This window comes from Sphaeramia orbicularis, chromosome 14, assembly GCF_902148855.1.
Source record: "Sphaeramia orbicularis chromosome 14, fSphaOr1.1, whole genome shotgun sequence".
In the NCBI taxonomy this organism is placed as follows: domain Eukaryota; kingdom Metazoa; phylum Chordata; class Actinopteri; order Kurtiformes; family Apogonidae; genus Sphaeramia; species Sphaeramia orbicularis.
The window spans coordinates 50,680,966-50,693,875 of NC_043970.1; the positions used below are offsets into that span (position 1 = coordinate 50,680,966).

The 12,910-nt window shown below is 35.0% G+C and overlaps 2 protein-coding genes across 2 annotated transcripts; one reads left to right on the forward strand and one right to left on the reverse strand.

Moving 5' to 3' along the window:
• Positions 1-874: 874 nt before the first annotated feature.
• Positions 875-4,433, reverse strand: bacc1 (BPTF associated chromatin complex component 1). Its single transcript, XM_030153832.1, has 6 exons — positions 4,077-4,433; positions 3,177-3,271; positions 2,961-3,062; positions 2,340-2,569; positions 2,148-2,252; positions 875-1,745 (listed from the first exon to the last, which is right to left on the reverse strand). The coding sequence occupies exons 1-6, from the start codon at positions 4,095-4,097 to the stop codon at positions 1,681-1,683; spliced, it is 618 nt and encodes a 205-aa protein (XP_030009692.1). The 5' UTR covers positions 4,098-4,433; the 3' UTR covers positions 875-1,680.
• A 532-nt stretch (positions 4,434-4,965) lies between these two features.
• rnasekb (ribonuclease, RNase K b) lies at positions 4,966-11,525 on the forward strand. Its single transcript, XM_030154765.1, has 3 exons — positions 4,966-5,183; positions 8,254-8,336; positions 10,956-11,525. Exons 1-3 carry the CDS (start codon positions 5,106-5,108, stop codon positions 11,098-11,100), a joined length of 306 nt encoding a protein of 101 aa, XP_030010625.1. The 5' UTR covers positions 4,966-5,105; the 3' UTR covers positions 11,101-11,525.
• Positions 11,526-12,910: the final 1,385 nt, after the last annotated feature.

The window sequence follows — 12,910 nt, forward strand, 5'->3', positions numbered from 1 at the left end:
ACTTGATATTCACTGAGATTTTGTCATGCATTTGTGAAAAAATTTAGAGAAGTTCTTATTTTCCTGCAAAGTTCTGAGTATAATTCAGAGATTTTTTTTTTCCTCATAGTTGGTTTTTCATTAAAAAAAATTCTTGTGAATTAATTTTTTTTCTTCGAAAGATTATTTTACTTACTTTTTTTCTTATGACACTTACATTGTTTTACTTTGTTTAATCTTTTACATTTTCATGTTTGGATCTTGTACCTTTTCATCTTTTGTCTTTTTCATCTTGTTCTGTTGACTGTCCTTCCTGTCTTATTCACATCCATCTAGGTTGAAATCAGTCTTTATCATCTCATTGTAAGCAGATTTTTGGTTCAATAAAAAAGGTCATATTTTCCTAAATAAAATGTCAAAGGTACTATTTCAGTGGGCAGAATAACTGAAACTAATTTTAAGTTGTGCAGTATGCCATCTTGGACCAAAACATTATAAAAACATTGTTTTTTGTTTTTTTTTTTAGAATTATTTAATAAAAAACATTTTCAATCAGAAAAACAGATTTCTTATCCCATGTTTCAGCCAGTGTCATAATCTTAAAAAAAAAAAAAAAAAAAAAAGTGGTGATATTTTACAGTTTTCTTTGCCATTTAATCCAATCACAATCAGGTCAAACTAACCGTGTATTGATTCTTAAACCCTGTCAACAGTATTGTACTGATGATCAATAAATCCATCACAACAAATCAATAATCTAAACTGTTCTGATAACAGTCCAGTGGCTTCTATGAATGTTTTGTCTTTTCATTCCAGAGTAAGTGAATCTTTGAAATGGTTTGGTTCTGATCTGATAATATTAAGAAAAAAACATTTCCAGCAGACGGCTCAATTGAAGACTGGTCTTTTGTAATAATTTGCTCTGGTAAATATGAAGAGACTTAAAAATAAAACACTGTGTCCTATTTAACATTAAGTGAAGATGACTGCTGTTTTTTTTTCCCTTTCACAAAAAGTAAGGGATATTTTCTCAAAACCTTTATTCATTAGATGTAGCTGAGTTTTTACAGAACAAATTTTACATGTTTTTCCTTTTGTCACAATCTCTTTTTAAGACGATGTTTTGATCGGTTTAATGTTTAGACCAAATAAAGTCAAATTTAAATATTTTGATAATGTTTTACAAATAAAAAGCAGCAAATCCAACCTCTAATCAACTAATGTGAAAAATAACAAGACAATAGATGATTAATCATTTTCTTCATCTGTCATTAATCGTTGCTGCTTTAGTTTACAATTTCTGAAATTTCCAAATGTTTCTATTAAAAGACAATAAAACTTAACATTTGTCACTGTGTGGATCAAGAAATAAACTGAAAACATTTTTCATTTTGTAACAGTGTCTTTATCCAGATTGATCTGAATTGCATGTAAAACTGTTCAAACTAAGATTATATAAAACGAGAACATAAGAAATGAGACAACAAATTATTAATGTCAGATTACTTTGACATATTCTTGTTTTCAAACTGAAAAACTTATGAACTAAAACATTTGAACTAAAACTAAGAGCTGTTAAATAAACGTCTGCTGCCGTTTTAACCACAAAAATCCTAACAGTTCTTTTAAGCTTAAATGTTTTACAAGTCTCCTACATGAAGGTCTGTTTTCTTCTGATGAGTCACGAGTAGAGGTCAAAGGTCAGCGGGACAGAAGGGGGAGGTCACTGGAGTTCATGATGAGACTGGAGTCAAGGTTCAAACTCTCTGAGAAGACAACAGGGTCAGAAGATTAAAGCATGTACTGTACATAAATAATTATGTTTATTTTCATATGAGCCACATATTTATGTGTGAATAGTAAAAATCATACTCAATTTAAAAGAAAAATATACAATATTATGACCAAGATATAAAAAAGAAATTTCTCCTGAGCTCCATCTATGTGAACAACTCATTTTAAAGAAATGAAAACATGATTCTCATTTTCAGGTGGTAGATGTGATATTTCATCTATGTTTATAAGCTCCTAAATGTGACAAACTGAACCATCAAAAGGGATGACATCTGATTGACTACGACTGTAACGTTCAGAAATCTGCATTAGTTAAAGGTTCATTGATATAGATTGATTGGTAATTGGGGACTGATCAGCTCTGTGTCACCGACCTTGGTCAAAGTTGAGTTTCTTGTTGGAGGATCCATCTCCGAGTCCTTCAATATCGACCAGGTCGCTGTTCACATCGGAGTCATTCAGAGCGCTCAGTGTCACATCTAAGGACAGGAAGTGAAGCCGTTCTTCAAAAACAAGTCACAAAGGGTTTCAAAATAAAAGCACAGTGAGGTAAAAACCTTCCTCACCTGCTGTTTTCTGCTTCTTGATGGGCGGAGCCAGAGAAGGGCTGCTCTGCATGCCCGTCTGCACAACAACTTGAGACGATGGCACAGCGATCATGGTGGGACCGGCAGGGACTGGAGTGGTCGTCATGGCAACGGCAGTTTTCTTGACGGTCTTCTTAGGGGATTCGGAGGAGATGGGGACTCGACTGTCCTCATACAGCTTCCTCTTCACCGTACTCTTTATCTGAGCCCTGTAAAAGGAAGTAAGAGAGTACTTCAGGGACCAGACTGAGGGTAGGAAACCGGATAAATCACTGCTCTACTCCTGGAATATGGAGACAAAAGAAAATATTGTATTGCCATAATGATAATTATCAGTTTATCCCTATTTGAAATGCAAGTTGATATGGTAGAGATGTATAACATAAGTTCTCATACTTTTTTTTAAGTACACCAAGTTTTTGTCTAGTTGTTGTGACCTTAGAGTCATTCTGAAGGATTATAACCAGCAATGACCACTACAATAATACAAGAAAAGTAGAGTAGGAAACCATACATTTGGACATTACATTTAAAAGGCTCTGGTTCTTTTACTGTAAACTGTTTATAAATCAGTGAAGTGATCCTATCAGACAGACTCACACTGTGCGCTCTTTGATCACTGTGCTGATGTTGTTGAGGTCGTCTCCAAATCGACGCACGGCTAAACGCAGCATCTCGATCTCAGTCTCTGTCCATTTGGCTCTGAAGATAAAACACAAACACAGAGTCTGTCGATAACACTGCAGAACATCAACCACTTGAACGCCAAGTTAAATATTATAGTCTTGTGTTGCCGTCGGGCTTCTCCTCCCTCACCCTGCAGGGCTGGAGTCGGACACCGGGTGCAGCTGCATGGTCAACTCCCCCAACTTTGTGAAGGCAGCACCTGCAGCTGAGAAGATCTCACCCACCTGTAGAGCAGAGGACAGGGTCTGACTTTTTGGCCTGTGCAACATATTACAAGAGTAACCTTAATCTAGATAAGTGCGTCTTGCTCATGCTCAACAAAAACTAAAAACACACCCTTTTTATCATATTATATTATTGTTTTTAAATCATGGATTTCCCTACCACTATAACACTGATATATTTTGTTGCACTTTGTGATGATGTTTTGTTTTTTTTTGCCAGGGATGCTCAAGGCACTCTTCACTGCCAATTCTACACTCTATAATGCCACACTGATGTTGAATTTGTGCTAGTTTTTGCTACTGCTTCCCCCCTTTTGAGCCAATAAAACAAGGAGTCATCCTTGTCTGTAAAGAACTGATTTATTCTGCCTCTAAAATTGTGGAATATTTTGAAGTATTTGTCATGCTCTGGCCGTAGTGATGAGTTTTAAACCACATAAACACATTTGTACCGTTTTCATTTTGTTGATTTAGAACTCAGATAGCACTGACTTTCTTTACTTTAATCAGAAATGAAATAGGCTTTGTTTACAAGTAGAAAGTTAGGTGTACAGAGGTAGGTTACAACAATGTTCAAAGTTATGTGAAAGTATTATTTCTTCAGCTATAAACGTGTTTGTTCAACCCTTTCACAAACTTTGAGAAAATGTTTTTAAAGACAGCAACATGCAAATCCACCTAAACCCCTGGATGAAACTCCTGTTACTGTGACAATTTATGAAACATGAACAGCCCAAATCACCTCGGTTTTCAATTCTTCTATACTCACAGTGCTTTAATAGTCCGGTAGCCGGTTCAGACTCACCTTAGCTGAGGCAGACGTCATGTCGGAGAAGATTTGGAGCTTCTTCCTCTGAAACTTATCTTTAATCAAAACAAAAACACGAAATCACACCGCTAGCTGCTAGCTAAAGTTAGCTTGTGTAACGTTAGCTAGCTAACTGGCGTTAGCGGGCTTCCATTGCGGCGTCGGAGGGATTTACTAAAGAACCAGAAATCTAAAAGGAAACTTCAACACTTTGATTCAGTTTGAAATATTGTGTTTAAATCACATATTAAGAAGAGGATACTTAATAATATGACAGTAATATGATGGGTATATTAACAACAAAGACCAACGGGATAAAGAGAATGTTCCGCGAATTTATAAATCGAAGGCTATTGGTCAGTATCTAATAAAAAGGCGGGACGTGGTGGATTCGACGTTTCCATTGGTCAAGAGGAAGCCAAAGACGTTTGATAACAAGATGATCAAGATGATATCCCGTTCACTTTCAAAGGAGGAAGTGAACGTCATCGTGCATAATGACAGTTTTCCATCTCGGCTGTCGTGTGTAAACATTGGAGTTTTTTCATAAGCTACATTGAACAAATGAATATCAACTATTTTTTGTTTTTTATTTTTTAAGATATGCTGATTAGGAACGGCGTATTTTTATGTTAGATTCATTTCTATCTTGGCAACACACTCTCGTGCAGTCTGGTAACAAAACACTAAAATACTAAAGGAGGTAAACACGAAGAAGATAGCTTAAATTTAATACTAGTCATGATTAAATAATGATATTTATCAGCGCAATTAATGCGTAATCATTTTATATAAACTTTATTCGTCCACTATCGTCCTCAACCCTTTGGCCACGCCTGCTAGTACACAGGAAGTGCCGTTTCACGGTGAACCATCTTTGCTGTAGAGGATCTTTGGAGCCGAGTGGTTACTGATCAGCTGACTGCGTCGATCGGTTGGACCGTCGTCCTTCCACTGGACATTTTTCGGTTTAGTGATTAAAAAATCCGCACAGAACCAGACTGATCGAACCACCGGGACGAGGACATGCCGTCTTTGCTGTTCTGCGGGCCCAAGATGGCCGCGTGCGGGATAGTGATCAGCATCTGGGGGGTGATAATGCTGGTAGGATCTGAGTATTTCCTGGAGTAAAACGGACCATTGCGTTCACGGCTGATTTATAATGTATTGTTAGTTAAATGTAGTCTGTTGGCACTCATTCGATGTTATGTGTTTAACTAAGGACGTAAAATGTAAACTGGAGTAAGCGTATGATATAACAAACTCGACATCAATGCCTGAACAATATATTCATTTTCAGTGTATAGACTGAGCCCTAGTAGGCCAAGGTAAATGTCACTTCAGTGTAATTACACTGATGGAGACGTCTAACTCCCGTGTTTCTGTTACATTCGTGCAGATTAGACTTCATTTTGAAGTTAGAAAGTTTAATAATGTGTTTTCTATTGAGTCAATAGATATTAAATGTTTATCTGTGAACTGCAAAACTTTATATAATAATTAAAGAATAAATCAGTTTCATTTAAACGTTGCAATCCACAAAATTTCCAGTAATAAATGCATCATGTGACTTTTTCACGTGAGTTTTTGGCTTCATGATTCAGAACAGTCACTGTTTCCACTTCTACGGAACCAAAGCACACATGGTCATTCCACAGAAATATCCACTGGTGGAAATTAAGATATCGTAACCCTTTCATGCATGAATTATGAGAACCTTAATCAAGACCCCCCCCCCCCCCCCCCCAAGTGGTTTTTATTTCTCTTTAGACAGAAAAAAAAAACAAAAAAACCCCCGAACAAAACAATGCGATTTAAGTTATTTTATGAACCTTTTTTTCATGGAGTTACAGAAGTGTCCCCTCAGCTGGACGCCAAGCATTTAATTTTAGAAGCAAATCAAATCACATTAAATTTTATTTATATAGCGTCTAATCATAACAAAAGTTATCTCATGACACTTTACATATCCTGCAAAGAAACAAGATACACGGTGTGAAAACTATGGAACAAAAACATCTTAAATGCTGCTAATCTGATGTTTTCTCACATTTAACATCCTCTAATACTAGTTATTACTAACTTCATGGAGATAATATGCAAAAAAAAAACAAAAAAAAACTTTTTGTTAAAAAAAACCCCCGAAACAAACAAACAAAAAACACCTGTTAATTACAGTTTAATAACAATTAACTTTTTTTTTTTACCCTCAAACATGTTACAGCTGATCAGGTTTATTTAGAACAGTAAAGTAACAGTAATGGTGTGAATGTCAGTGTATGGGATGGTGCATAAGCGTCCACTGTGTTGGCTGATATGGAACTAAAACAGCAAAATCCACAAACATACAAGAGAATGTCTTTGAACAGCTGTCCACTGTAGTGACCACTATGCATGAAAGGGTTAAAATGAACTATTTTCTATGTAAGTGTGGTCTGTGCAAACATAGGCTTCACTATAAAAATATATCATTTATTAGCCTTTTATTTTATTTAAATAAGTTTATATTTCTCTCTACTCCTTTTCGACCATAAAAATTCAGACTTGTGTGTGCTTGAAGATAGATCCTGTTCATTTAAATGTTATTTTGTTTTTGTCTTAATTTGCTTCGTTTTGTTTTATTTGGTTTCTTTGCATATTAGAAATAAATAAATAAAATAAATTTATATATAGATAAGTGTGTCAGCCAATGACAGTATGATAAATTTAATAGTGTTTTAATTAAAGTGTTCTATCATTAGACATAGAAATAATCATCATGTGAATTTTTGACTTCATGATGTCTCAGAGCAGAAGTCAGTGTTTCCACTTCCATAGGGAAAAAAAGAGCTCAACAGAAACATGCATTTTCAAAACAGGAAGACATCTGAAATATATGTATTTTTCTACCATTTAACAGTATACCATATTATTACATAATACATTCAGCCAAAAATGTTGTCACAATAAGTATTTTCATATCAGTCAGTATCAGGTAAGGCAAGGCAAGTTTATTTATATAGCACATTTCAGCAACAAGGCAATTCAAGGTGCTTCACACAGGACATTGAAATACAATGACAGGGAAAAAGAAACACATTTAAAACATTATAAAAGAAACATGTAAAAAGTGATTAAAAACAACTAGTAAGAAAACAACACAGAAAATCCAAAAATATAAAAACACACACATATTAAAGTAAGAGTTGCAGTGCAGAGTTTCGAAAGAGAATTTAAAATTTAAAAAGTAAAAAGCCTTTTAGTCAAAAGCAGCAGTGAACAGGTGAGTCTTTAACCTGGACTTAAAAGAACTCAGACTCTCAGGTAATATAATAATAAATGTCAAATCACTTTTCTGATTTTTGACCCTGAAGAAATAATAAAGTTAGTGACTTTAAATTATTAACAAAAGACACAACAAGACAAACCTGTTTTTATTTTATTTATTTATTTGTTTATTTGATGAGGACAGTGCATATTAATGAACACTCAGTACAAGTAAAAACATTACTTTGTGTAAATATGCTGGATTTATCTGGGAGCTATTTTCCATGCATAGTCCTCAACATTTAAAAACAGACTAAACATACAAACAAGACAATGCAGTGTATACAACACATTAGTATATAAAAGTGTACATCATACAATACAGTATTAATACAATAAATACAATATAAAACTGCCAAGAAGAATAACTACTGAGATGGAAATTAATGCTGAGCAGACATCACAGGTGTTCACAGGTTTGATTAGCTTTTAAAGATGAAACAGATGAAATGAGACAAAAAAAAAAAACCTGTAGTGATTGATTTTGTGATTTAGTGCCTGTCATACTTTATTTTATTGAAGAACATGAGTACAGTCTGAGTTCTTTTTCAGCAAGATGAAGATAAAACGTTAAAAACCACCAATGTGATAAAAATAGCAGAAAGAGACATGTAATCTGAGTTAGAAACAAACGAACAAACAAATCAGGATCATTCAGTAATTTATTCTGATTAGTTTTAGTAATCATGATTATCAGTACAGAAGTGAACTATTTTTTTTTTTTTTTGCGCTAATAGAGGATTTATAAAGGTTGATATAATAATATTAGTTTGGAGCAGGAAAAACCAAATAGCCAGTGTATCTTATATCATTTCTCCTCACCCCAAATAATTTGACAGTAAAAACACATCCTGTTGTTGTTTTTTAGGCAATGTTGGGAATCTTCTTCAGCGCGAAGTCGGCTGTGCTGATTGAAGACGTCCCCTTCACTGAAGCGGACATCCGAGACGAGTGAGTCCAACACTGCGAGTTTTATTCATTTATGCAGTATCATGAAAACAACAGCACTGTTTTAAGAGACCAGCCTGATGATTTTCTGTGCTTTATATACCATCACTGAATTCTGTTGAAAGTTTAACGCTGAGTACAAACCATGTTTTTTTTTTCTGCCCCAGACAAATGATGAGTAAATATGGCTTTAACTTTGGTCGTGGCTAAAAAATAGTGGTTGTTTGATGTTTCACTGATGGACCCGCCCCCAGTCATGTGACTAAAGACAGACTGGGACAAAGTTCATTCTCAGAAATATAGTTCATATATGGTTTCCTGCATGTGACCAGCATTGGTCAGAGTCTGTGATCAATTTACAAAATTCTCATCACACAGGCTACGTTCAGACTGAAGGCAAATGTGGCCCAAATCCGATTTTTTTTTGCCCATATATGACCTGTATGCGATCTGTAAAAGACGGTTTAAACGGCATATATCCTATTTTTTTTCAAATCTGACCCAGGCCACTTTCATATGTGGTCCTAAATTCAATACGTATCTGATATTTAGCAATGCGACTTCAGTCTGAACGGCCAGGTCGCATTTATCCAACCTTTATGTCACTGAAATGCGATGAATGTCACAATTCTGCGTCCCAGGAGGAGGAGTGGTGGGAAAAACACAAACCAACATTTACCTCCGTAAACGCAGTTCGTGCCCACATGGTCATGTATTACATCAGGACCTCTTTTGCGCATGCGGGTCACTTCAAGGTCGCATTCAGTTCATACTCAAAACTGATAGAAGTCGCATTTAATATGTAGGCTAATATGAACAAGCACACAAAAAAATCGGATTTCACCAAAAAATCCGAATTGTGCATTAAGACCTGCTGTCTGAACAAAGCCATATTGGCCTCTGTTCTGGTCCACATTCTCTTTGTCAACATTCCCTTTTGGCTCACCAGCTGATTGGATTTTTTACATTTTTGACAAATTTTTGAAGTATTAAAAATTGGTCTTTAATGGTCCATAATTTGATGGCTTATAACATGTAAATGTTTAGAGATATTAATATAGCTACTATTGAGCACTGATAGGAAGTCACATATGGACTTTCATTTGGGTTCATGACCTTTGACCTTGAGTGACCTTGAAGGGTCAAAATCAAAGTCTACAATGTCTAGATTTCAACTCTCTTATTCTCTGAAACTACTGGTCAGAGTCATTAAAAAAAAAGAATTGGCACTTCATTGGGACAATGTCTATGACATCTGCTCACAGGTTTCAGAAATTTTGATTTTAAAATTTTTGACAAATTTTTAGAAATATTAAAAATTTCCCTGTACTTATAGTGGTCCATATTTAGATGGTTTATAACAGAGGTGTCAAACTCATTTTAGTTCAGGGGCCACATTCATCCCAATATGATCTGAAGTGGGCTGGACCAGTAAAATAATACTCATGAAAAAAGAAAAATTACATTATGATAATGTTTACATCTACAACGTTTCCTTAAAAATCTGAATAGCATGAACAACTTGAAACAGGGGTGTCAAACTCATTTTAGTTCAGTTCCACATTCAGCTAAATTTTATCTGAAGTGGGCTGAACCAGTAAAATAATAACATGATAATGTATAAATAATGTCAGCTCCAAACTTTTCTCTGTTTTAGAGTGAAAAAAGTACATTTACATTATGAAAAGGTTTACATCTACAAACTATCCTTTCAAAAGATGTGAATAACATGAACAAACTGAAAAAATAAGTGTAATTTTAACAATATTCTGCCTCAGTTTATCATTTACACATGTACGTTGTAAGTTACAGATCACAGTGGATCTGCAAACACACAAAACATTTAATAACAGACAGAATACTGTTAAACTTGCACTTACTTCTCTTAAGACATTTCAGGTTGTTCATATTTGTTCAGGTTATTCACATTTTTTGCGAAATTAAACTTTGTTTTAGTGTAAATACATGAAAATATTTACATTTACAAAGATAAAAATTTGGAGTTGTCATTATTTCTATGTTATTATGATAGTATTTTACTGGTCTGATCCACTTGAGATTGAATTGGTCTGAATGTGGAACCTGAACTAAAAGGATTGGTAATATCTTAGTGTCATTTTTGCGTTTCACAAATTGATCCCAAGGGCCGAAGTGGACCCTTTGGCAGGCCGGATTTGGCCCCCGGGCCGCATGTTTGACACTTGTGGGTAATAACATTGAAATGGTTACAGTTATCAATGTTGTTACTATTGATCACTGATAGGAAGACATACATATGGACTTTAATTAGTTGAGTTCTCCTCCAGTGAAAGTACCAGCCACTTCTATTGGGAAATTAATCTCCTGCATCAAGACCACAGGACTGTAACATAGTAATTTGTTCAACTTGTTATTGATTCTTCGATAGAGCATGCCGGTTAGACACAGGGACATCGGTCCAATGTTCTCCATTAACATAAACAGTGCTTTTATAACGTGTCATCTGCTTTTGTACTTTCACTTGTGTCATAAACTGTCATATTCACACTTAATGAGTCTGAAATAAAGCCTTTAGAGCAGCAACAGGTTAATCCTACAAACGGTGTCTGTCAGTGTTTCAGTAACGTGGTTTTCTTTCTCCAGTAAAAATCCTCCTGGGAACATCTACAGTCTGTACAACCAGGTCGGCATCAACTGCTTCATCGCCGCCGCCATCTACGTGGCTGTGGGCGCCGTGTCGCTGTGCCAGGTCCGCCTCAACAAACGACAGGAGTACATGGTCACATAGACCTGACCTTTGACCCCTCACGTCAGTCGCTGGACGTCACCTTCCCCAGTTACTGTCAGCGGTTTCTTTTGAAACTGACCACGGATTGAACAGCTGATGTTTAATGCAGGTTTCAGATGGATTATTTATTTTCAATGTGTTTGTTACTGTTGTTGTTGTTGTTGGATCAAATGTTAAAATCATTCCTTCATACATGTGATACATAAAAGCGACATGCACGTCTGATTTCTTTGTACTGAAGTGGAAAAGCATTTTGAATATTCCCAATTTTTATTTTCATCACTGGTCCAAATGTTGTTTTAAAGAGAAGAAACCGTGATGACCTGCTGAAATAAGACGATGTATTGATAATTAAATGTGTGTACGTATGTGGGGATTGGACCATATTGCAAAAATATGTGCAATAAAGTGTGTGTAAGTACTGAGAAGACTTGTATTATTTAAAAACATGACATTTGGTCGGTTCTTTAACATTTAGTGCATGGGTGTTAAACTTTTTTTTTTTTTTTTTAACTTTAGCTTCTATTGAAATTTTACAATCATAATCAGCAAAAACAACAAAATACAAACAAACCTTGCTTGGGTATACTACATGATCTTACATTCACATTATTCAGTCCTTCCACCATTCTAAGTTCTGTAATCAGTCCATTTATTCCTTTTTTTGTCCATTTGTGCATTTTGCAGTCACAGTTTGTGAGTTATTTTGTCCATTGTATATATTCCCTCAATAATTGTAATCCATTGGTCCCTTGTTGGTGGTTCTGTCTTTCCCCAGTTCCTTGTAATAGCTTTTTTGCAAGCCGCTAAAAGTATCTTAAACAAATATGTCGTTTCCCACTACATTTCCATCAGACAAATTACACAAAGACAGAACATTACAGCACATTGGAATCTCATACCACTCCACACACCATCCCCCAAAACACAGTTATTTTATCACATTTCCAAAAGGTGTGTGTATTGATCTACATCACAGGTGTCAAACATGCGGCTCAGGGGCCAAATCCGGCCCGCCAAAGGGTCCAATCTGGCCCCTGGGATGAATTTGTGAAATACAAAAATTGCACTGAAGATATTAATAATCGAGGATGTTAAAATCATTTTAGGTCAATTCAATCTAAAGTGGATCAGACTAGTAAAATATTACCATAATAACGTATAAATACTGAAAACTGCAATTTTTCTTCTTTGTTTTAGTGTAAAAAAACGTAAAATTACAAAAAAAAGTTACATTTACAGACTATCCTTTTACAAAAAATATGAATAACCTGAACAAATATGAACAATCTGAAGTATGTGGAATTTTAACAATATTCTGCCTGTTACTAAATCTTTAAGTTGTGATGCATATGTATAAATGATCAATTTAGGCATAATATTATTAACATTGCCCTTTTTTTCTTAAGAATTTTCAGGTTGTTCATATTTGTTCATGTTATGTTCAAGTACAGTTCGTAGGTGTAAACAATTTCATAATGGAATTTTACTTTTTTCACTCAAAAACATAGAGAAAACTTTGGAGTTGACATTATTTCTAAGTTCTTATCCTATTATTGATATTATTTTACTGGTCTGGCCCACTTTATATCATATTAGGCTGTATGTGGGCCCTGAACTGAAATGAGTTTGACACCCCTGATCTACATTAAATTCTCCACATTCCTTCCAACATTTCTGCTGTCAGTTTAACTGCTTCCTTTTCTTCTTTGGTGTAATAAAGAGGATGTTAAACTCATTTTAGTTCAGGGGCCACATTCAGTCCAATATGATCAGTAAAATAACAGGAGCGGAAAAAGTAAAGTTACAT

Coding starts and splice junctions, on each gene's coding strand:
- bacc1 (XM_030153832.1), bottom strand. CDS start 4,097: ATGACGTCTGCCTCAGCTAAG. Junction 2,570..2,960: donor GTGATCAAAGAGCGCACAGT/GTGAGTCTGTCT, acceptor TTCCTTTTACAG/GGCTCAGATAAAGAGTACGG. Junction 1,746..2,147: donor GAAACTCAACTTTGACCAAG/GTCGGTGACACA, acceptor TTGTCTTCTCAG/AGAGTTTGAACCTTGACTCC.
- rnasekb (XM_030154765.1), top strand. CDS start 5,106: ATGCCGTCTTTGCTGTTCTGCGGGCCCAAGATGGCCGCGTGCGGGATA. Junction 5,184..8,253: donor TCTGGGGGGTGATAATGCTG/GTAGGATCTGAG, acceptor GTTGTTTTTTAG/GCAATGTTGGGAATCTTCTT. Junction 8,337..10,955: donor GAAGCGGACATCCGAGACGA/GTGAGTCCAACA, acceptor TTCTTTCTCCAG/TAAAAATCCTCCTGGGAACA.